This window comes from Lytechinus variegatus, chromosome 14, assembly GCF_018143015.1.
Source record: "Lytechinus variegatus isolate NC3 chromosome 14, Lvar_3.0, whole genome shotgun sequence".
NCBI classification, from domain to species: domain Eukaryota; kingdom Metazoa; phylum Echinodermata; class Echinoidea; order Temnopleuroida; family Toxopneustidae; genus Lytechinus; species Lytechinus variegatus.
The window spans coordinates 501,952-528,190 of record NC_054753.1 but is presented as its reverse complement, the minus strand read 5'-3'; the positions used below and the strand labels follow the sequence as shown (position 1 = coordinate 528,190).

Below are 26,239 nucleotides of genomic sequence, written 5' to 3'. Positions count from 1 at the left end.
TGTATGAGTGTCTGGGGAGAGAGATGAGGGGGAGATATGTGGAGGTACACAGCAAAAACTGTGGTGTTAACCGGTGTACATAGAGGACCACACCAGTTATTTTACACCGGTGTTAAATTCGTGGTGTCAGTTTTACACCTACATGTATAGGTGTTATTACAACACCTTTGGTTGTTACATTTACACTTTTTAGTATTATGTTCAATCTTCAGGGTGTAATTTTAACACATCAGGGTGTGGTCCTTTATTAACACCAACTGGTGTCAGTTTTAACACCACAATTTTTTTCCAGTGTAATATCCTTCCCCCATTAACCTTTGAAATAATCAAAATAATTATTTTTCCCATTCTTTTTCTTGTACAATTAAATGCAAACGAAGTCTATTCTGTTCGGGAAAAAGGTCATCTTTTACAAAGTCTGGTTTATTTTGTCGATTGATATAGATTTTCTGCTTTCACATTGTTGGAGAAATGGGGCAGTTAATTTTGTTTGTAATAATTCTGAAATTCTAAAAATTTGTAATCTCGTTGATATTGATATATTTCTCTGTTTCGTATGCATATACAAAATCTTGAATTACATGAATTGGGATTATAAACTTATTGATTTGAAAGAGAAAATAAAATATATAATAAAAAAAATTCCACACCCCACGATCACGACCCCCAATGCTCCACTCAAGCAATGTAAATTGTCATTCTTGTTATGCGATCCTTCGAGACAATGTCATCAATCACAAGATATCACAATAACTTGTTATTTTAATTGAATAAAAGATAAAAGTTTACATTTAAAGGTCAAGTCCACCTCAAAAAATGTTGATTTGAATCAATAGAGAAAAATCAGACAAGCACAATGCTAAAACTTTTATCAAAATCGGATGTAAAATAAGAAAGTTATGACATTTCAAAATTTCGCTTATTTTTAACAAAATAGTTACATACGAGCAAGTTACATACAAATGAGAGAGTCGATGATGTCACTCACTCACTATTTCTTTTGTTTTGTATTGTTTGAATTATACAATATTTCAATTTTTACGAATTTGACGATTCGGACCTCCTTGCCTGAAGCACAAAATGTTAAAATAATGGAATTCCACGTGTTCAGGAGGAATGAAACTTCATTTCACATGACAATGATGAGAAAATAAAAATATTTCATATTTCATATAACAAAATACAAAAGAAATAGCGAGTGAGTGATGTCATCAGTTCCTCATTTACATACCGAACGAGAGGTGCGTATAACTGTTTTCGGAAATGAAGAAAAACTTTAAAATGCATGGCCATAACTTTCTTATTTTACATCCGATTTTGATGAAATTTTCAGTGTTATGCTTGTTGAATTTTTCTCTTTTTATTCAAATCAAGTTTTTATTGGGATGGAGTTGTCCTTTAAAAGAAAAAAATCTTAGTCTCGGAGATGAACGTATACACATATAGGCCTACTCTTGTTTACGATGTGTTTGGCCTACCAACTCTTTCAAAACCGAAAATCGAATAAAGAAAAAAATTACTCTTAATCTGAATCCTTTGATTTTTTTAATTCTTACATTGCAAGTAAACCTGAGAAGTGAGCTCTAAACTTGGTATGAATCAGGACGTGATGATCAATGATACGCATTACAAAGTGGTGATATGAGTTATGATTGGCTGAATATAATCACGTGATCAAACATTTATTACATAAGATTGATCAGCCCTGATTGCTAATTCTGTTAACAGGTCATCGTTGGGTTATTGTTTTGGGATGAGGATATTTGATAAAATAACGAAGTCCAACATCATTATCTTATTACAATTTTGCCATTAAAATTATAACACACTTGTTACCTGTAGATGGGCCTGTTGAACAGTCCTAATGCCCTCGGCTCTGACTCGGGTGCGTCAGAACTGTTCCAATGCTACCTCGTGCGTGTAATTTTTATAAATGTCCACGATGATGTGTTCTATTTGGTATAATATCATCGTCCTCTTATCATCTTGTTGATGTGTTGCATCTATCTTTTCCCCCCGTGATATTCTGCTAATCTTCTTCTTTTCACACTTTCGCTTATTTTGTCGTTCTGCTTGTCCGATATGTTGGCCCAGTTGGTATACAGTGCGTATCCCCCCCCCAAAAAAAAAAACGGGACAGTTTCGAAAAGTCTATAAAATATTTGTTTCAAATTATGATGTCTATATTTTGATGTTAATAGATGCTCTTGGTTCTTATTTTTGAAATGCAATAAAAAAAATTGTTCAGTCTTGAGCGAACACAGGACCTTTTTGTTGGGGGTTCAAAACGAGGCTTGCGCCGGAATGGCAGAATATGAGTAATATGATGATCTTGAGACTTCTTGCTATAATCAGCAGACTTCCTCTTAACCTTTTCATTATCTGTTCTATAATTATCGAATTATGCTGTCAAATTTTTCTTCATAAGTAAGAAAAGAAGACTTTTTGTCAACCCAAGCAAGAAGATTTGCATTAATAATGGGGAAAACTTGTAACTATTCAAAGAAATTATGTTATGGTACCTTTAAAAAACATGAATCCATTTTCAACGGGTTATTGATTCCTTGACCAAGTTTAATTATATGCTTGACAGGACAAACAGGAAGGGAATCATGTCTTTCAATGGCAATGGTGAATTGAGTCAACTTTTAAGGAACTAGATATGGCAGATCGGATAAAATGTATAAAAACGTAAGCGAGCGAAGCGAGCACGCAAATATTCCCACTTTTTATTACAATATCAAATTTTGTGAAAGATTTTGACATAATATTCAGAAAACAATATCAAATGTTACTTACTAATTTTCCTTTTATTTCCATTCCACTTTTATTTCTTGGTCATTATTTTTTTTAATTGAGGGGGGGGGGGCATCCCCGAGCCCCTGCCAATCTGTATGGCACTGTAAAAATGGACCATAACCTTTGTAGCACACAATGAAAGGATTTGAAAAAAATACACGCTCTCACATACTTCGGTTAATAAAAAATAGTTTTTGCTTGAAGAAGGAATATTAAAAGCTAAAAGGGAACATATTAATTAGAAACAACAGGACAATTCAAGCAAATAATTAGATTTGAAAATGATATTTGACCGCATAATTTGAAAATTATGGCAAAGATAATGGAAAGGTTTAGGGTAATCTGTTGATTAGCAATAAGTCTGATCGTCATATTTATCATTTTATGCCACTTTGGTGCAAGCCTCCTTTATAGTCCCAAGACAAAAACATTCCGTGTTCACTCAAGCATGAACGAAACTATTTTTTTAATGGCATTTGAAAGATAAGACTTCAGAGCACCTATTAACACCAAAATACAGACATCGTAATTTGAAGCAAAAATTTTATAGATTTCAAATCTGGCGCGTTTTTTATACGCACTGTAAAGCGTCCGTCTCACAACCGGGATGTCGGGAGTTCAAAACCCGGCCGCGTCAGACCAAAAGACGTTAAAAGATGGGAGCTGCTGCTACCCTGTTTAGCGTTCAACAATGCAAAGGATCTAGCGCCTTACAGTGACTGTCGGGCCCACTATTGGGCCAAAAAAATCACTTCGAACAATAAAACGTGACTTTTTATTATTTTTCATCTTTAGGTTTCTCGTCTACTTCTTTATTTTCCTTTTTTTTCTTTGACACCGTTATTACTACTGTTCTTTCCGTCACCTTACCTTTATCCACTCCTTGTGTTTTCTTCTTTTCCCTCTTTTTCCTCGGGTAGGGGGGGGGGTTCCACATGTCCTGCTACCAAAAACGTGCCAAATATCATTTGGAAATGCACCCTAAATGACGTCATCTAAAAAAGGGGAATCCAGCAATTCTGATACCCTTAACCCTTTGCACGCTGATGTTGCAATCTTCGTACGATTAAATTCAACAATCGATAATAATTAGTTTTCGCCCCTACCTTCAAATCGGATAAGCTAATAAAAGGCAATAGTTGTTGCATAACATCTATTAAAATAAGAAATATCAATGGTGCAATATAGAATCTTGAATTAGAAGAAAATAACATAAACAAATTGTCATTAAGATCCCCCACAATAATTCAGCGTGCAAAGAGTATAAGAATCCGATTTTTATTTCTTCGTTACATTTTTTTTGCTTTGAATAAGGAAATACAAAGCATTAATATGTTAGATTAAAGCCTGTAAAGTCTAACATATTTCCACTTCTCCCCATATGGAGTAAAGCGGTTTCAAACATGTATTTATATCTAGCTCTTCTGCAGAGAGACGAAGATTTCTTTAAGTGTATATAGATCTTATGTAGTACATGTTTGAAAACCTTAATTGGATTCTTAAAGAATTTTTCAAAAAAAATATTACAATAAAGCATGCTATATAAAATGTAAAAATTGCCATGGTTACATTTATTTCTGATAAAGTAAAAAGCATAACGCATTATAAGAAAATTATAATTTTGAAGAGATTACTCGAGTACATCCTTTGCATATAAGGATATAGTCCGTAGTCCATACCATGAATTTACAATAAGAATGGCTGATATATCATAATGCAATTAGCTTGCTTTTCATTCACTTATCCCTCCAAATAAACAGAAAATGCATTTTTGTCACAAAAAATTAAATAACTGGGCTCCGTCTTACAAAAAAAAAAAATGCGATTGCCAATCAACCGCAACTATAGAAAGCTAACAAAGTCATCATGTACATGGATATTTCTACATCCATCGTTTTCTTGTGTGCTTCAGTGTGCTTCTTTTTGTTTACCAAAGACATAGTGCAAATTTCTTAAAGAAAAAAAATTGCGATTGATCCGATCAATCACAACTATGGGCGGCCAGCAACATCAACATCTACAATGCATGTTTGTTCAAACTATGATGTATATTCAAGCATTCATTTTTTTCCTTGAAAATTCACTGTGCTTTTTTGTTTACGAAGGATTATGTGCAAATTTCCTGTAGAAAAAAATATGACACTGATGGATTTCCATAGAATTATACGATTGATTGGATCAATCATGAGTCTTTGTAAGACGGGGACCTGATGTACAAAACATTAATAAAATATATTTTTATTGCTTTCACAAAAACATTGACAAAGAAAAAAGAGATCATTACAAATCATATTCATTTGTTCCACATGTATCATCCAAAAATACATGGAATCGTCGCAGGAAAAAATATGAGTTGGAAGTCGGATTTTTTTTCACTAAGGTGCATGTAAGAAATATGGAGGAGTAGTTTCTATGAAAACCAAGATCTGATAAATCTTAAATTGAATGTACACAGCACTATAATTTCGGTTCCCGGAGGTTAATAAAAACAACACTGACATTAACGAAAGTAAGAGAATAGGTGGGGGGGGGGGATAGGATCCACCGGAATATTTGTAATGTAATCTTGGGTTAAAGCACAGTATAGCAAAAATGAAAATAATTTGTACCAAATTAGATAGATTTAGATACATTCATATTCAGGAATAAAAAAATTACTCATTTCATTCGATGCAATGTTAAGAACTATCTATATCAATACCTTTTAACTTTATTAAAAATATATAACTATTCTCGCATGCTAACTCTTAACCAAAGATACGCAGATCCTTCTCTTTATGGATCTACGGGGGGGGGGGTCCATTTATTCAAAATATTTATTGTCGTATCAAAAATAAATAAAATTCACTTCCACTTACGAGTATAAAATAAATACGTAATTACATACACAATAATATCAATGTCATCTAGTACATGATATATCAATTAACCGTTGAAATAAATTATGAATCATATTGCATTATGGAATAAGACAAAAATATGACAGAATTCATATCTTGTTCATGCTACTGTGATTGTCCATCCGGGTTCTTGTCGACACAACAGCACAAATTTCCCAGACTGATTAAAAGAGTCAGCATGATCTTGTGCCCTCAACCCCATTCGCATCGAGCATTCAAGGAATTCCTTCCTACCGGGTACACATTTACTCCACCTGGGTCGAGAGTGGCAAATATAGATAAACGCCTTGCCTGAGGACGCTAGTGCTGCAGTGGGATTTGAACCCCGGACCTTGTGGTTCAAAGTCCGAAGACTTACCCATTGAGCCACAACACCTCTACCATTTCCAGTTAACCTATACCCATTTCGTCTAATATCCACTTTGACTGGCACCACTTAGTCTATGTGGTTAAATGAACTGTTTATTATGAACCAAATTTTCATCTGACAAAGTAAAAAATATATATAAGTAGACAAAGTAAACATTATAGGCCTATTGCCCAAAGACCGAATGAGAAGTAGACGAAAAGTGTATTAGACAAAGTTCTATAGTGTAGACCAAACACCAATAAGCAACTAGATAATAAACAAAGTGGGTTAGCTTTTGCGGTATCAGGCTATATCTGAGAATTATCCAAGTGCTTGCAGCCCGGTGTAGCGGCAGATCTGGTTCCAACGGCGGATACGGTATCAACCGCCAGGTTCTTAACGGCAGATATCGTTCTTTACTCGGAACCATAATTATCTGCCGGGTTGACGCGGTTTGATTTTCTTATTTATTTCATATTAAAGTAGATGAATAAGAATGGTAGGTCCCGCTATAAAATTTTGAAGGAAATGGGTACCGTGTGCATGCAGACCGAGCAACGATAGCAAGAACGAAATCTGTCGAAGAGAAATTGGCTCTGAATCCGCCGGAGTTGGAACACGATCCGCCCGCAGATAGCGTTCCAAGAATATGCCTATATAGCACCGGATCCGCCGCTACACCGGCGGCGATTTTTTTTCGTCAGTCCTTATGCACCCAGCTGTTTTGGAGATTTTGAATTAGGCTACAAATCTTGGACTTGTAGTTCTTTAGAGTCTTGCCTCAATTTTTAATTAAAAAATAATCACTTTTAAAGGTCGTTTAGGGCGAGATCCGGACCTAATGTACGTCAATAATTTTTGAGTGCAGTGAACTCGTAGTCTCAGCGCTTCGTCTTACACCGATCACGATCACGCCACACCAGTCAAGTTGCATTAGGGATGTGTCGGAAATTATGATATATTCTGTGACCATGAATATTCACGAGGCGTAGTCTGATTAAATGAACCCTAATATTTCGTCATTCCCATAGACTAATTCATGAAAAAGTTACCTACTCCCCACTCGCGTCGGGTGCACAAGTACTGACGGGCAAAAAAAAATGCTGCATGGCGGGGCGACGACCTCATATTATCATAAGCTATCGGCAAGGTTGTCGAACTTGTCATTCATCTTGTCAACGAGGGTGAACTGCATGATGACGGCATCGTGACCTCCTGCTGTGATGACGTAATGGTCGTTGTACAGGAAGTGAATCGCAGTCACGTGAGAACTGTGGTGCTTGAGGTCAGTCGAACGAGCCTGAAATAAATAGTAAAACAACAACTGAATATTCAATTTGGTCAAAATTCTCTGTTATTTTTTTGTATAAGGGAGCACCTTGCTCGAGCACAAGCGTAAGGTTTTTTAGGTGCTACATGTTTTTTAACCTTTGTATAGTTTATATTGCAGCATCTGAAATAACTAAATGAATTGAATTGAATCCATAGATACTTCTTAATCGTTGCACATAAGGATAATACCACTTTAGATTGTTTTGTTACGGATTAAAAAGGATAAACGATTATACCCCATCCCATCCCTTTTGAAAGAAATTCTGGAAATGAATCGATATTCGAAATCTTATTTAAAGGGGAATCCAACCCAAATAAAAACTTGTTCTTAGGGGAATAAGAAAAATCAGACAAGTTGATAGGTGAAAGTTTGAACACTATCTGACAAATAATAAGAAAGTTATGATTTTTTTTAAAGTTGTGAATATTGGTAATCCCTAGATCCATGGAGACTGCAAATTGGCCACATATGTGATGTCATAGTGATGTAAGGCAAGGACTACTCTTCCATGTACTCCAATACATAAAATGGCTAATATGTCATTTTTTTCAAATGTTTTACTTCAAATTTTATTTTTCTTTCATGAGGACATAAAACAATATACTACCAGGGTTATATTTAGATTACTGCCCCAAGGGAATGGGCAGTTAGGAGAAAACCACAAATCCCTGATAATTAAGTACATGGCCTATGGGAAATTTGTCCTTGCCTCTTGTCATAATTTACTTACCAAGTTGCCAATTTGAAATCTACATAATCATAGGGATTTCAGTTTCAAAGCAGCCATAACTTTCTTATTGCTGGTCCGATTTCTTTCAAACTTTCACCATTCTGTTTTATCTATTTTTCTCCTTTCCAACACTACCTTTTATGACCAAGGCTGGATTCCCCTTTAATATTTACACGAACTTTGTCATTTCTTAAAACCGCTCTTTCAATAACAGACCTAAATACGTTCGACTCATGTTAAAATACTCCTAGATTTTGTTTTTACATAAAAATCCCAAAGAACTCGTGTGAAATAGATTTATCATGTTTTTCTTCGTTCATATAGGCATATCCTTAAAGGAAATATTTTTCATATGAAGAAAATAATCATCACAATCATGTTAAAATGATTAGTCACCAATGGCTTTAATAGAGAGACAGTGCTCTATATATGCGACTATTATAATATGACACACTTGAAGTATTTCAAACTTGAGAACCAGTTGCGAAATCCCACCTCTGCACTCCCGTCTTTCGGCAAGGATTTAACTGTATTTGCCACTCTTCACCCAGGTATGTATTTGATAAAGCTGTTCGTAATTTAGGATCGAGTTCACGAACGACTGGTGATCCTTTCTCGTGGAAAACGATACACACCAGGGGGTGTTTCACAAAGATTTAAGTATGACTTAGAGTCGCACTTAAATACCGAGTTGCGTACGGTATGAAAGGCTTGACCGCATTGGTCAGATCGTGTCATGAGGACGCGCACTAATGCGTATCTATCAATAAGATCGCGCGTTGCATATCATGTACGCGTCGGCATTTAAGTGCGACTTAAGTCATGCTTAAATCTTTGTGAAACACCCCCCAGATTTCACAGGTGTTGCTTTAGTACCTAAGAAAGGGTCACCAGTCGATCGTAACGTCGCACGTAACCTTACGAGCACTTCATGAAACAATCAATGGGTTTCTTGTAGGAAGAGATTTCTTGGATGATTGAGGGTCCGACCAGAGTAACCATTCTAAGGCGAGGTTAAACGCTTACAAAACATTGTTTTAAGCGCTATATAAATGTCGTAATTAAAATGATCGTGACCGTCACATTGTATTTCATTACCTTATACGAGGTACATGGATATCTGTAGGCCGAGATTGTACCGATGTTATTACCAGCTATAAGCATCTTATTCTTAGTGGATCTTGCCACTGCGTCTACATCACTGCCTTTGTCCTGTCCAGGCCAAATTCCTGTGAAGTAAATGGCGATAAAAAACTATATGAAACATAGGTTTAGCATCCACCGCCACCCCCCGTCCCGACGATCATTAAGATTTGCACCGGCCGCGCCAGTACAAAATACATCTAGATAGACAGCTTTTGCGTTCCAAAAATTTAATCATTATAACCAGTATCATCTTCATCATTATCAAATAAAAAAATGACACACCCTTTAAGAGGGAATTATATGAAATTGTACAGTCACGTATTAGTAGGTTTATCATCAGTTTTCATGTAAAGATAAGTGTGATATAGGCCTAAATTGTAATTACGTGAAACTGTCAATAATGTTCTTTAAATGGTTTTTGGAGCAAGTATCCTTCTTGCAATCTTAGCATGGTTTTCAACTGTCAGGATCATGGTCATTATGACTATGATTTTGAACTGAATTGTGATTATTATATGCGTTATTGCCACTAATACATCGTAGCTCTTCATGATTATTATTGTTATGGGTATTTTTATCAATGTTATTTTAAAAGTAGTAGAAGAATTAGATGTAAATGTAAATGTAGTAGTTGCAGCAGTAGTAGCAGTAGCAGTAGTAGTAGTAGCAGTAGTAGTAGTTGCAGCAGTAGTAGCAGTAGCAGTAGTAGTAGTAGTAGTAGTAGTAGTCATATAGTAGTAATAGTGGTGGTAGTCAGAGGTAGTAGTAATAGTAATAGAAGTAGTAGTAGTAGTAGTAGTAGTAGTAGTAGTAGTTGTAGTAGTAGTAGTAGTAGTAGTAGTAGTCGTAGTAGCAGTGGTGGTGGAGGTAGTATATAGAGGTAGAAGAACAAGAAGAAGAATAAAAAGAAGAAGAAGAAATAGTAGTAGTAGGAGCAGCATTTTTTAAATGACACTCTCTTACCTAATACTGAATATCCTAGTATACAATTATGTGTATCCCATTCGACATCCCTTGTTGTATTGGCTTTCACACGGTGTAGATTTTCAATATCCCCTAAAGGAAAGACCAACGTATTGTCATATAATTACTCATACTGATAATAGTAATAATAATAATAATAATAATAATAGTGATAATAATATTAATCATAATAATGCTACTATTAATAATAATACTGCTACTATAATAATAATTAATAAAAATCGAAAATCCATATTTTGTTGTTGTTCAAAACAGAAATAAACAGAAACATAAATCCTCCGAAAATTTGTTTTGGCCCAATTAATCGTTGGGCCGTCAGCCACTATGCAGCGCCAGAATAAAATAGAATAATGAAAATAATAATAATAATGAATGATATGCAACATTAGTACAGTGATTGATACAATGCTTGAAAGCAATGCATAATACTCTTGAAGCAAACTGATTGAAATGATTTAATCATGCGTCAGCTGGGAGCAACTGCTTTTAATTTGACCAAACTAAGTCTAGTCATATTAAGAAGATAACTATAAAAAATGAAGACTTGTAAAAGCTATGTACTATATAGTGAATCGAACATTTTATGAACTGTCTTCAATCTAACTGTCTGGAAAATTTCCTCGATTCAGTGAAATTGAGAGTATTAATGTAGCAATTCGAGGAGTAAAACTTTGGTGCACACTTACAGAATAGAAGATCGTAGTTTCCCGAAACACTTTGGAGATAGGCGCCATCTTCCGACCAATCGAGGTGAGTGATAAAACTACCATGACCCTGAAAATCAACAATCATAATACACAAATCAAGGCAAGTCGTAACTACGGCCATCATAATAAAAGGTAAACAGGGTCACACTATGCACAATATACTATATTCACATCAGGATTAGATCAATATAGGAATATAATTACGCAGTCATGTACGACATCGAACGAAATACATCGAAAAAATCAGGGTTACTCCATGCACTGTAATCAGTAAAACTTTTCCATTTTCATTGTGATACATTTCCCATTGCATATAGAGTAAATCGCATCATAATAAACAGGAGACAGGGCGCAGTTTATGGGGCAGTTTGCACAAATTCACTGCATCAAGATCGCCGAGGACAGCCGCTTTCAATTTCCTCTTCTGGTGACGATCTTCAACTCTTTTAAAGTTGAAGAAAAATTGTTACTTCCATATGATATTTTTCAGCTTCGCCTCATATCCATATTTTGATTAGTCACCAATGGTTTTAATAGAGAGACAGGAGGAAGGGGCGGTTAGTTCCGGAAATTATGGTGACTTTTATTTTTCTTTTTTTTTGGGGGGGGCGGTGGGGCTTGCCAGAATAACCTTTGACGGTTCGTTCTGAAAGTGGTAGTGACATTAGACCTCTTTTTATTCTTAGTTGTAAGAAGATTTGACCACCCCTCATCATACTGACAAGATATCACTTCTACTCACCTCCAAGACACCTAGTTTCCTGTAGACATGGCCTTCATCCATAACAGAGAAGATATATATACAATTATCATGTGATCCCAGCGCAAGAAAAGTACCATCTACGATAAAAAAATATCAATAAAATATTACTCAGATATTAGCTCTTAAAAGGAAGGGGGACATTGCGAAACATTTTGCGCGAGGCTTAGAAGTACTTGGAGGCAATGTACGTAGTTTTGTCTACTGGAGAGCGATTCAATAACATGTGTCCGATATGCTGTCAAATCTGATTAATTTTCTTCGATTTTGACTGGCTGAGAATCATAAGTGTTTCACTACTACCATAGTTACTATCGGATAAAACAGACTTTGTCAGATAAGCATCGGATAAACATCCTTTCATTAAACGCTTACCAATAATCATGATCTTTAAAATGAAAACCATCACCCTCAACTTTAAAAATCCTTCTCCTCTTCATGATCAATACCATAAAACCCTCGTCACCATCGCTTCTAATACCAGCACCACTCTTATCTTTAAGATCGTCGTTATCATCAACGTTTTCAACACCACCGTCATAACAACTTTTATAATTCCTATCACCCTTACAACCACCACCACCATCATCATCATCATCATCACCATCATCATCATCACCATCATCATCATCATCATCATCATTATCATCATCATCATCTTCATCATCATTATCATCATCACCATCATCACCATCATCATCATCACCATTACAACCATCACCATCATCATGATCGTCATCATGATCTTCATCGTCATCATCATCACCATCATCATCATCAACATCATCATCATCATCAACATCATCATCATCATCATCATCAACATCATCATCATCTGCATCATCATCATCATCATCATCATCATCATCGTCACCATCATCATCATCATCACCATCATCATCATCACCATCATCATCAATATGACCATCACCACTACCACTACTAGTTTACCTGAGGAATACTGAATAACATCTATCTGTTCTTTGCCAAGCTGAACGGAAGTGACGTGCATCCCATCTTCTGAGCTATGCACCATGAATCGACCACCAGTCGTACCCACAGCTAACACATTTCCAGATGGTTGACTAAACGCACAACACACGCAACATTTCTGAAAGATAAATCACAATGAAACAACCACGAATAATTAAAGATTATGTTCTCATATTTACATACATGTACATGAAGTAGTAGCAGTCATACTCAGCTCTCAAAGTAAACTTTGCTTGATTTTTAATCAATCAGAAACACGCGCTTGAGAATTGCTTACATTCTTTTGAGTAGCAAGTAAAGACAACCTTGTGTCATGTTTGCATTAAGGAAACAGGGGGTGGGGGGGGGGATCATGAAGCACATGGTAATTTTCACTGAAACATAATATAAACAATCTTGTCAGTGAAAATAAATGCAAAAACCATTAATGAAATGAGCGACAATTTTTCTTCACAAAATTATATGCATAAATCGTGTAAATTAATGAACAATTTTTTTACATTTATCGACAGGCACAAAACATAAATACCCTAAACTCTCCGTAGTTTTTTTTGTGCTTTTTTGTTATATAAGCTATATATGTGTCTGTTTTAATTAGTTACACTACGATTCTTCTTCATCTCATGATGTGCATTTCTTTTCTACTTAAATTCTGGTTTTTAATCATTGTTCTATATTAAGATTTTTTCATATTCCCTTAATTATTTCTTGTTGTTTTTGTATACCTCAACATGAACTTTCCATGACAGACGATGGACGTCAGCGCGCCAACTGATCACGTGTTGATCATAACCAGCTGTAGCAAATACCGGTTTGGTAGGGTGCGCCGCCAACGACCAAAGCTCTTCACTGTGTCCCTTTAAACAAAAAAAATTATAAAATATAGATTAAATTGAATTGAATTTATTTACGATTCTCACTTCAAATATATTAAAATGAAACATTACATTGAAAACTGTTAATTGGAGCTAACATAATTGCAACATATACTATAAATCGAGGTTAGCCCAATAAAGTATATTTCAAACAACATTATCATAGTTTAAAGAATATTCTCAAACAAAAAGATGACAAAATCACAGTTCCTTCATGCTCGGGTGTATGAATTTGAGTATAGATCATCGCACACTAGGACTATATGCTAAGATAGATTGAACTGAAATTGAACACAATATCAAAACCAAAAATGTTATTCAGTCTCAATAGACGAATTCATGCTGGATATATATTTAGATTTCAAATCATCATAACAGAAAATAAACTTTACACTTTATTTATCACGAACCCCCCCCCAATATGTTCGTGGATATATGGCTCTGTAAATACCCATACCTGTAAGACATATTTGAATTTCGTCTGAAGTGACCCCTCCATGATATGGTTCCGGGTCGTTCCTATGGCAATTAGACCATCGGGACTTCCGGGGTTCAGTGGAGTGATGGTCCTGATGCCACCAGCGTTCTCTGGAAACTGTAATGAAAGGAAGAAGAGAAACTATGATTAGATATTTGTATAACAGAAAAACAATAATGAAAAAATAATAATAATTTAGGCCTATATCCAGTTAATCTACCAGTGAACCCCCCCAAAAAATAAATTTACAATATTACTCCTTCTGATCTGAGCACCTCCAGGTAGGAGATTGAAGATCTCGGCTCCAAATATTGTATATAAGTCTTTGGTTTAAATCAGCAGAGATTTGAACCCATGACCTCCCAATCATGGTGGGCACTCAACCACTGTACCAACATGCTCGGTGTGAAACAATGAGTAACAAATATTCTTATAATGGATAAATCTCTGCTTATGACAGACCAGAATAATGAAAAATTGCACCTGCCCGTGGAAGATGCTCCCAGTAATATATTGCTTATGAGGTGCCAATTGCCCCATTTTTTTCTCAGGGTGTACTCTCTGATGTTGTCCATTATGAACCAATCATTGAATTTGACTCTATCAGCCCCGTAACAATGGAATTTTATTAGGGGGTTCTGAATATGAACATGGGCTTACACCCTCGAAATAAATAAATAAATAAAATAAACAAATAAATAAATAGATAAATGAATAATAATGAAAAATAAAAAACAGGGTCTTCGATCAAAACTGTTGAGAATTTTGTTTTAGAAAAATTCGACAAGCCCCCCCCCCAAAAAAAAAAAACCTTACAGCTCAATTGGCCCACAAATACTCCCTCCCTCTCCTATATGTTTTCCTACCTTTGACCCCCCCCCCGGACCCACTTAGCTACAGGATTGCTCATCATCCATCCTCCCATTTCAATTTACTTACAAGTCTTTCAACTTTTGATGAGGTATAGCCGCTATGAGAGTCCCAGGCCAGTAATCTCCTGTCCAAGCCGCCACCTGATAGCAAGGTGCCATCTTCTAGCATACATAGGGCGAAGACACTTCGCTCATGGGCATGCTGGACCATGTAACGAAGCTTGAACGTGAAGTCGGTATCTGCGTTGGAACATCAAAGAAATGCAACTTGGGTTTAAAAAGAAATCTTCATCTCAGTTAGATTAACCACTTTGGATTTTTATTATGATAAGTATTGCCATAATAGCATGTCAGGTTTAAGTTCAGGTCAAGATATTCTTTAAATCTAAGGGTTTTTTTCCCACCATTTCCTAAAATATCGAACATTTTGAACTAGGTCGATTCTGAGATACACAATTCGTAATAATAATGAAACATATATAGTTATTTAACATATTCACACTGGTAAAGTTTTAATGATACCTTTTGATAAACCTTTTTAGATAAACTATTTTATACAAGTTCTGATCACTACAGTTAGAGGTGAATTTGGTTGACTAATTTGTTTTAAGCCAATCAGATTCCATAATTTTAGAGGCTTACAACCAAAGGTCAGTGATGATTCTGCTTCATAGAATACTTGGTTACACCCTGGTTATATCTGGTGCAGGCACGGATCCAGGGGGCACGTGCCCCCCCCCCCTTGAGAAGCAAAATAAAAATTGTGTAATGTAAAATTGCCATTAAAACACGATGGAAATCTTTTTTTTTTTGCTTGTCAAGGTGGTTGAAAACCTTTTTTTTTTGGCTTGTCAAAATTTTCCTCAGAAGAATTTGCCCCTTCGGAAAATCCTGGATCAGCCCTGATCTGGCGGTTTACTTACCCTTCTCCCAGACTGTAATGCACCCACTTGAGTCCCCTGTTAGTACGTCACCGGTGTGCGAAAACTCAATGCAGGTTACATACGATGGTTTTTCTCCCTGTTTAGGAAGTTTAAATGATTTTATCATTACTAACATCATCGTCTTGCATCCTTCCATACCATGTCAGATTTGCCGTCATTTCATTGCCACTATACCATCACCACAACAACCACTAACATCACCACCACCATTACCATCTTAACCAACCCAATCACATGTCTCAATACCAACATCATCTTAATCAAGATAATCCTAATCATCATCATCATCAACATCATCATCATCATCATCATTACCATCATCATCATCATCATCATCATCATCATCATAATCATCATGATCACCATTATCATCAATTTTCTTCACTCTCAGTGTCCTCTTCCTATTTTTCTTTTTCTTCTCTTCTGCCTCTCCCCATCCTTCTCTTTCTTATGGGTCTCATTCATTTTACTTCTGTTTATTTTCTATTTCTTCCTCCCCTCCTCTTCCTCATCGGTCGCTCCCGCCAATTCTTCGTCATTATCTCTCTCCTCCATCACTTTTTTTTCTCATCTTAATCTGTCTCCTCCTACTCGTCCTCTTCTTATATCTCTTCTCTCTCCTTCGCCTCGTCCTCTTCTTACTCATGATATGTCTCTTCCTCCCCATCTTCTCCTTCATGCCTCATCTTCTTCTCCTTCTCTTTACTTACATCCCATGTCCCACTCCTTTTATCCCTGACCAGCCGGTTGTCAGTCAGGGTCCAGAAATAAAGATGTTGTCTCCCAGCCGTCACTACCGTGGTGTCGTCAAAAGGATGAAAAGCGCCACACACGACAGCATCCGTACTAGCCTGAAAGAAAAGAAAGAAGTCGAAATAAGAGTTTAAAGGTGATTGATGAACAATGTGATTGCAATATGTTCGAATAACTTCTCATTTATTAAAAGCCATTAATATATTTGAATAGAGACACTATGATACCAATAGGCCTATTTTATCTACCTAAATCAGTTTTTCGGATCGATTACAAGTGCATATATAAAGGGAACATAGGTTAAAGAATCCTTATTTCGTTTGAAGATATATTTCAATCTGAAATATTTCATTACATACCTGATTTGACGCGGCATCGTATAACGTGTAATCCTGCCAAAAATAATAAAAAATGAAGAAACGTGTGAAAAAGAGGTTGACGAATATAAAGTGACAGGTACATGGCTAGTACTCAAGAATGCACACATGCAGCTTTCAAAGTCCTAGAACATATAAAACGTTTATCTCGTAGGAAACAATAAATAGTTGAGATGTCGAAATATATAAAATTCTTCCATCAAGTTTAAAATTAAATACGGTTAAAGAAAGTGACCTGTATCGATGTAGAAATTTCTATCTACTGGTGTCCTAAAATGTTGAAATGATGAACAAGTTATTGCAGCGGACTGTCTTTTGGAGATGAAGCCAATCATTAAAATTTAAGCTACATGAAACAAAACAAAAAATACATCTAAGCAACAGAATTACATCAATGATGCTCTATCCTTTAAACAAACTTTTTTTAAACCGATGATAAGTTAGTAACCGGATGCATAGTAGAAAACAAAGTGTCCATTGGAATACTACTGGTTATTATTAATATGATTCATATTAACCACAAAAGCATTAATGATTTTATATTTCTTCATGCTTTGTATAGTTGTATAATACTATTTTCATACTTCTTACTAAGTATTACTGTAGGTATGTTTTATACTGTTTGTTTTTATATGTAAAAGTAGCTCTTGTTGCGAACAGCCTTGAAATAAAATACCATTATTATTATATTATTTCGAAAGGTCTTAAGAACATACCCCAAATCAGATCAGGGATGAATTCGAAAATGAAAAACTAAGACAATTTTAAAATAAAATAAAGGAAACTTACAGGGTCATGCAATATGTAAACGAATAAAATGAAGTATATAGAACAGCTGCTAATTTACGTAATGATTCCGTTGTTTTTATTTTGTTTTGTTTTATTTGCAGACTTACACTTGATTTAGTGTAGATACGATCCTCCTGCCATTGCCACACACTGATCACGTGATCAGTACCCTGTTCAACGGCCATGAGCCACTCTCCATTGTTCTGAAAGAAAGAAAGAAAGAAGATAGAAAGAAAGAAAGAAAAAAAAGAGAGTAATAATACTAATCATGAATAAAAAGAAACAACATTTCACAGATGGTAAGTCACCCTAATTTAATTTTTCATTTGCTGATAATCTAAAGTCTAGTCTAGAGACAATTTCTAGAGAGTGTCACTAAAGGTGCGCGTGCCCCGCAACTAGTTGGCCCAAAGTTATAACTATCCTACGGTGATTTTGCCTTTCTTACACCCCCCCCCCCCGCCAAGGTAAATGTGAGGGAAGAAATGCGCCTCTTTAAGAGTGGAGGTCCTTTTACTTTTCCAATTTGCTTCTTGCAGCCTTCTTAGTCATGTTAGTTACATGGGCATTTTTGGGTCACATATGACGCCAAACTCGACTATTCACGTATATTTGTTTTCTTCTTCAGATTTGTACTTTGATGGCGGACATTTAAATTTTGTTAAAATATTCTAAGCTTGCAGGCCTATAATATTTTGATAATATTGGAATATTCTTAAGATAGTCCACAATTACAAGATGAACCAGCAAAATCCTCAAATCAGGAACAGACCGTGATAATTCAGAATATTCCAGAAGGTAAATGAAATAATACAGAAAGTAAATGAAATAAAAGTGAGATGATCAGATTTACACAAACAGGATAGACGGTTAATAATCAATTCTTGCTAGAGATGATGATCGTTTTATACCTCGTTTGAGAAGCTGAGACAGGCGATGCCTTCGGCGAAGAAATCCAGGCCCAGGATGGCGTGTGTACAGAGCGATTGCACCTCCCATACTCTAATGTGTGCCTATTATAATCGGGAATAGAAGTGATCAATTATACGATAATATACAATGATCGGGTGTTGGTTATTTTCTTATTATGATCTAAGGAATCTGTCGCAAGTCACCTGGAATGTATGTCATCAAAGCTTGCAAACGGGGCTCCTGCTTTACGCCATTCATATCATAAAATCAAAATTCGGATGCCATGTTGAATTTCTGGACAAAATTATCAATAATAACGGCCAATGCCATAAAATATGCAGGTCCGATCTTCCTAGATGTTATGTGGGGTTTTGATTCTTATAGCTTATATGAAATATTGAAACGTTCTAAGATTAATCAGTTAAGTGAAGTAAGAATGAAGGAAATGAATTTCGTACGAACGAAAGGGGTTGCCCATGATGTTTCACTATTTCTGCACAAACCTAGTACGAGTGTTGGATTTCTGCACTAAACTGTCGATCGAATGACAAGCGAATTTGACATGTTTGAACAGATGAATTACAGTCAGCCGACCTGCTGCATAAAATGAATGCTTGAATTTTTTTTGTATAAAACCAGTGCTAGAATAAATTGTGGATTGGTGATATCACAGAAATAAAATTGTATGATATTAGATTGGTGATACCACGATATGAAATTTTGAATAGCCTGCTGAATTAGTGCACAAAATCAACGCTTGAAATATTGTGTATTTCTTTAAAAAAAATTTAAAAAAAAACTATAGTGCTTTGATTAAGCGTTGACATTTTCCAGCAAACTAGGCATATATCTCGAATACCGAGTGCCACACATGGAATAGCCGGCTGAATTTCTTAAGGAAATTTATGCTTGAAATCCCTGTTTATTTCTGCACAAAGATCATGCTTGATTAAGCTATGAATTGGTGATATGAACGGTTTCAACTACAAATTAATCTTCGAGTGATTCGTGGAAGCTACTTACTTTATTTCATTTTGTCATAGGACATAATTTTCTGTTATGCTTATCAACAATCAATACGTGATTATAACAGATACTGACGACTAGACTGTGTTATGCAATATTCCCCTGACGACCATATCGGGTCACATATCGGAAAATATAACCCTTTCAGTAAATTTCAACTATAGCGGTATATCATACCCCTAACAGTCAAGATCTGGATAATATCACACATAACTACAGTGCATCAGAATATTAATATCATGTTTCAGGTAAAAAAACAGACGTAGAAAATTACAAACTCATTTAAGTGACATCTAAAAGGGCAAACAAGTTTGTTTTCGTATTTGTGCATATACACAACTAAACGGATGCCACGAAACAGTTACAATGCATAATACGGTGCAAGTGCAGTGTGTTTATGTAAGGAGTCTATATGATTTTTTTAGAGGGGTGCGACATTTTGTGCAATTTATTTGTTACTATGGTTACTTACGCAATGACATGCAGCGACATCTGACGGCTTTATAAGAAGTAAATATCAACTACAATATTATTAAACAATATTACTACAAATATTAAAAACAAAATCAATATTCACTGAGGTCGACAAAACGCAGTTAGTATGAGCGAGAACGGGCAGATATTACGAATTATGAAATGGTGATTTGGATCTGAATCATATGATTGGCTGCAATCTATCACGTGACTAGTCAATTGTTTTACCTAACATGACAATTTGCCAATGAATGATACCAAATACTGGTTTTATTGAATCGTGGTCATGGTTTTGAGAGGTTTTTATCTCCATCAAATGACAAGGATCCACACACAACATACTGTTTATAATATAGGAACCCCGTCTAACCATTATCTCTAACCTGATGGAAAGAACACAATATCACACAATGTGTTCATAGTGTGTTCATGGTGTGTTCACAGTGTGTTGACATTGTGCTGACATACTGGAATATGTGAAGATGTGATTCACTCTGTTAAATGCCCAAATTCAACAGTGGAAATGTGATTTCATACTTTGAAACCTCAACAGTGTGAGAATTCACAGGTGGATCACGTAGTGTGAAATATGAATATATGATTCACGCTCAAAATACTCACACTGCACAGCGCAAAAAAAATATTCGAACTGTGGGCATTAAGAGAGTATGAGTGTTCAAAATGTGTTCACATCTATATATATATATATAAATGCGATTCACACTATTAAAATACTTAAATCTAACAAAGGTTATTGTGATTTACATTGTTAACACAATGCGAACACACTACGGACACACTGTGATCTCACTGGGAACACAATGTGAACACACTATGGACACACTGTGATCTCACTGGGAACACAATGTGAACACACTATGGACACACTGTGATCTCACTGGGAACACAATGTGAACACACTATGGACACACTGTGATCTCACTGGGAACACAATGTGAACACACTATGGACACACTGTGATCTCACTGGGAACACAATGTGAACACACTACGGACACACTGTGATCTCACTGGGAACACAATGTGAACACACTACGGACACACTGTGATCTCACTGGGAACACAATGTGGACACACTATGAAATCACTGTGAAAACACTGTGATCACACTGTGTATACACTGTAGAACACACTGTGATCACACTTTGAACACCCTGTGACATCATGTGAACATTCTGTGAACACACTGTGAACATAATGCTACCGCACTGTGGGACTGTGTTCTTTCCGGCAGAGATGAAGCATGTAATGTTAACAACTTCCATACAATGCTACCAGTCCTTGCAGGAAGGGGTTGCATTTCAACGCAACCTTTAGCAATCTCGCACAAATCCCAAATATGAGCTTGGTTATGCTTAATTTTTAGAGTTGCCTTTGATTGTATCCCTTTCTGACAAGGGCATTGTATCTGAGCAAGCCTGTAGATCAATTTCTCATCGATTCACAATAATGCACGATGAGACTAGGAGGATTGAGCATTGTTCGGTATAAATCGAAAGACCTTGAAAATGATAAGCTTTTTATTCATTTCAGATTGGTTGATAACAAAGGACCCTTATAAATTGTCCGGGTATGATATATTCGAAATAATTGTGTTTATTGTTCTGTTCAGTGAAACATTAATATCATGAACATGTCTGTGGCAGATAAGAGAGATATAAATTATTACCAGACCGATGGAGTTAGGGCTAGTGGGATAGATATAAATATAAATCTATTATTATGCCTGTTTATAAAAGGGAGAGGGGATGGGAAAAATATGAATATAAAAGGAAGTGGATGGTGATAAAATAAAAGACAGTTTGGAAAAGAGCTAGAGAGAGAAAGAGAGAGAGGGGGGGAATGTGGGGAATATATAAATATGGATTCAATCATGTCAACTGATATTGCGTCAAAGTCTTCAAACAGGAAATACTTTAAAAATGGCATAAAAGATTCCATAATGATTATTTCCAGTCCATTTTTTGCAAATCAGGCTCTGTTATCATTCAGGTGCATTTATAAATCTGTTCCTTAACGGAAAGGGCCTCTAAAAATAAACTGATATAGAAAAAAGTGAGAAATGTAGGAAGAGAAAAAACAAAGAGAGAGGGGGAAACTTGGAGGGAAAAGGAGAGGTTGGCAATGAAATGTGATGTGGTAATCGAAACATGGAAATATTAATGTCCATAAATATTTTAATTAATATACATTCTTACCGTCGAATCGGGAAGTTGTCCCGCCATTTGCCCCGTTGCTACGTATGTACCAGATGGATGGACGGCGATACTGTAGTCACAACAAGACAAAAATAGAAATTTATCATAACGTATGTTGAAGAAAAATAATAAAGGTTTTTCATATAAGTTTGACTTTGGTTGTCAGATAACTGTTCAGACCTATGAAACTATGTTTCACTACATTTGCTATCAGTGACACATGTATTAAATCTATGAAAAATCTGTATTTAGCCAATGAAAAAGCAGCTGCATTTCAAATGCTTAAACTGAATGTTGTCAATTTCTATTGATATAAAGTTTTATGAAACCAGGGACGATATGATATCGTAATTCACATAGCTTCATGTCTACTGATTGATGAATACGTTAATATCTTCATTAGATATCCTTAAGATTCATGTATAGGCGAGGATTCTGGAGTTGAAGAGGGCGGGGGGGGGGGGGTGAATACCAAAACCGACTTTCTACACCCTTCACCTATGAAATTCTGGATCAGTCGCTGATTGTGAGGCCCATTATTAAGAAATTGAAGGGGCACTTGTCTGGATCATAGAATGGCAATGTCACTGCATGTCTATACTCGAATTACGTCAACCTAATTCCCTATAAAATGATTCAAGAATCTGACATTGGTTCATACCTTTGGATGTCTTCATTGTGACCGAGATAGTGTCTTTGTTCACCTAAATCCCTATCGTACAAGATGGCGATTGCACCGACTGTATAGAGGAGCTCACCGGATGAGAGGACAAAGAGATTGTTACGCATGTCAAATCCCCTGTAGCCATAGCTGTGTTGGTCATGTTGGTCAAGGATCAGAAACCAAGCTTCTTAGAGAGATTACGAAAAAATAACGGTTCGGAAGGCAAAATGGGTATAAATTCAAATAAATTGGTCTGCACAGTCATGCTCATTCATGAATTTTATTAGGAGTGAGCATAATTATGTGCAGGTAATCTTTCTTCTGGATTCATACCGAACTAATGTTTATCAGAATATTTGCGACGTTTCTAAAATCTGTGCTGTTTCAACTTTTCAGAAATCTATCCAAATTTACTCGACAACATCATCTCCGGTCTAATGTAAGTAAGTATACACTAATGTTTTCCAAGCCCTTGATGACAGGTGCACGATTCAACGTCCATTTGAAATAATTCTCACTCCGATGATTAAAATACTCATCGTGGTATATAGTCAACAAACACCCAAACCCAAATATCAAAACACCAAAACATTTTACATTTATCAGGCACGTTTACAAATCACCAGATTTAAACCGTTTTTTCTTATTCTACCAAAACATATATAGTAAGAAATGCAATATTGCATGTGATAACTTCGAAACGTTATGATTAATTGGTAGCGGTAATTGGTAGCGGCAATCAATATCTGAAGATGGGAAAATTCTACATTTGACTAAAGGATACACCCACTCCAGCTTGAGTTTCTTTTTGGGTGCGGAGTCGGGTTGCTTATTCGGCTCTTCAGAAGGCGGCAAGAATTCACGGAGTTGGCCGTGTACCTCCACGCTAACCGGACTCGGTAAGAATTTCTTGGGATGTTGCTGCTGTTGTTTGGCGACTTTCTTCTCCTTTCGTCTTGCTCCTGGTGGCTTGTTGTTCTTGTTGGGTCCGTGTAGATCGTCCTCAGATTGGCTGTGATCGGGGGAATTCTCAAGCTGGGAAGTTAAGGACAGAACAATAACAAAGGTAATCCTCACAGGACATAGTCCGTCAAAACAAAAGGGAGATTGATATCAACTTGAAGGTGCTCTTTTGCTAGAATGAGTAGAGGGAGTAAACGATATCAAAGTTTATTAAACAAATTTATTGCATTATTGAGAAAACTGTTTTATCAATTTTATCATGAACATGCAGTGATCAAGCTGATGATTTTGATGGTGGCTCAGTGGTAGAGCGCCCGCCTCATGAACGGGAGGTCGTGGGTTCGATCCTCGGACGAGTCATACCAAAGACTTATAAAAATGGGACCTTCTGCCTTCTGCCAACTGGGCGTTGTGGCGTGCGCCTGTAATCCAAGCTGTGGGGAAGTTACAAATTGATGCAGAGGTTCGAGCCCTGGTCACGTCTTTCGGATGGTGACGTTAAAGGTCGGTCCCAGACGTAATTAATCATATCTGATTGATACACGTCTGACAAAACTTAAACACACACACACACTTCTTGCTAGGCGCTCAGCATTTAGACTGGAGAAGGGTAGTAATATTATGTTATGCAGGATCCGCTGGTAGAGCTTAACTTAAGTGGCTACCCTGGGTAAATAAAACGTTATTATTATTATTATTTATCATTAATTTAATGGACAACAGATTCATTGATTAACCGATGTGGGACAACACTGTACCTGCAGCCGTTTATCAAGGAGCCTCTGTTTGCTCTCTCGGAGGTTGTACGGCATTCGACCCTCTATTATTTGGACACCCCGGGCATTCTGCTTCCCAGTCTCCTCCTCGAAGTCCATCAATTCCACACTCTCATCCGTGGTGGCGCTGTCCTGGCTGTTGCTTAGGAATGCTTTGCGGGGTTTCATCGGCGGCAGGGGAGGTTCCTTGGAACGGACGGGTATTAGGGATCTTGCAGGATAAGCTTGAAGATGAGGGGAAAAAGGAAGAAATAATGTGCTTACTGTTGAGTCTATATTGTTCTGAAGTATGGGACTTCAGAGAAGTATTTGAAATCATTAAGTAAAACATGTCAAGGGACACAAAAGATGTTTGAAAAAACCTGTACAAGTACGTACGGGGTTTGAATTATGTATTTTTAAAGTTTTGAAGCATGTATTCTTGAAGTATGTTGCACGGAGGATATCTGAAGGTAGTGCCATTTGAGAATGTTTTGGATGCACTCATGGAGTTTTAAAAGAACGGGGGTATGATTTTTGTACTCATAATAACTTTTGCCCATGTATGATATTAACTTTAGCTTGAGTGAGACTTGTATACCCTTCTCCATTCTAATTTGAAGATCCCTAGGAAAGAAATCAGATGGTTCATTTTTAATTAGCAGATCTTTGTTATTATTGACCGATAATCAAACCCATTACCTTTATCAACAAGGCGGGTGCTCTATTTCTGAGCAACCACGCCCGGTATGATCTTTTGGGACCCACATAATTATGCAAATTCCAACACAATGCACATAGGTACATTATATTACTTTCATCAAAGTGATCAACTCGTTAATGAGTCACATGTACTATGGCTATAAATAGGACCTAACGAAATTGATTATCATTCAGTTTCGCAGATTTGAATTAAAATCAAACTGAACAAAATCCATTGTGGTTTCTTAAAAAATTAAAAAGGATCATCTGACAAAGATATGGTATTACACAATCCATTAAAAAAATGAAAAGAAGTGAGAAATAATTATGTTATAGCATTTATGCTACACTCTCGCTTTGGGTCGTAAAACGTTTTTTTATGATGTACATTCAACATCCCAAGCGAGATCATAAATTCAACAATATCATTACCTGGTTGAACCGTTTCCTCCTCTTTCTTCCATCTTTTATTCTTGAACTTCTTCCAGTCGTTGTACATCATTGCATACCTTCCGACCTTGGCAATAGCTGGAGCTCGTTGCGAAGGCTTTGAGTCGTCATCAATGATGTCGTCCATGACCACCTTATCCCCTGAATCATTGATATCGTCTGCGTCGTCCCGCTGTCGTCCAAGATTCGACGTCCGTTTCAAGGGTTCGTACCCGCAGGCAATGAACATACTCTGGTCCTTGAAGTCGCGAAAGAGCTGGGTAAAACTGAGAACCTGACGGAAAAA

At 36.3% G+C, this 26,239-nt stretch overlaps 1 protein-coding gene across 4 annotated transcripts in view; it reads right to left on the bottom strand.

Moving 5' to 3' along the window:
* Positions 1-6,004: 6,004 nt before the first annotated feature.
* The window catches only part of LOC121427653 (echinoderm microtubule-associated protein-like 2), a 31,895-nt gene continuing 11,660 nt past the window's right edge, over positions 6,005-26,239 (bottom strand). For 3 of the 4 annotated variants that reach the window (XM_041624161.1, XM_041624162.1, XM_041624164.1), the window contains 20 exons: positions 25,936-26,227; positions 24,805-25,046; positions 23,868-24,118; positions 23,081-23,230; positions 22,420-22,489; positions 20,200-20,226; positions 18,701-18,802; positions 17,897-17,992; positions 16,983-17,015; positions 16,581-16,721; positions 15,850-15,946; positions 14,994-15,166; positions 14,034-14,171; positions 13,427-13,558; positions 12,660-12,819; positions 11,691-11,788; positions 10,928-11,015; positions 10,221-10,313; positions 9,210-9,340; positions 6,005-7,348 (listed from right to left, as the gene is read on the bottom strand). In XM_041624161.1, coding sequence (XP_041480095.1) covers positions 7,181-7,348; positions 9,210-9,340; positions 10,221-10,313; positions 10,928-11,015; positions 11,691-11,788; positions 12,660-12,819; positions 13,427-13,558; positions 14,034-14,171; positions 14,994-15,166; positions 15,850-15,946; positions 16,581-16,721; positions 16,983-17,015; positions 17,897-17,992; positions 18,701-18,802; positions 20,200-20,226; positions 22,420-22,489; positions 23,081-23,230; positions 23,868-24,118; positions 24,805-25,046; positions 25,936-26,227 — 2,682 coding nt within the window. In that variant the 3' untranslated portion in view covers positions 6,005-7,180. The remainder of the gene's footprint in view (positions 7,349-9,209; positions 9,341-10,220; positions 10,314-10,927; positions 11,016-11,690; positions 11,789-12,659; positions 12,820-13,426; positions 13,559-14,033; positions 14,172-14,993; positions 15,167-15,849; positions 15,947-16,580; positions 16,722-16,982; positions 17,016-17,896; positions 17,993-18,700; positions 18,803-20,199; positions 20,227-22,419; positions 22,490-23,080; positions 23,231-23,867; positions 24,119-24,804; positions 25,047-25,935; positions 26,228-26,239) is intronic. The other variant, XM_041624163.1, reaches the window with a different exon arrangement.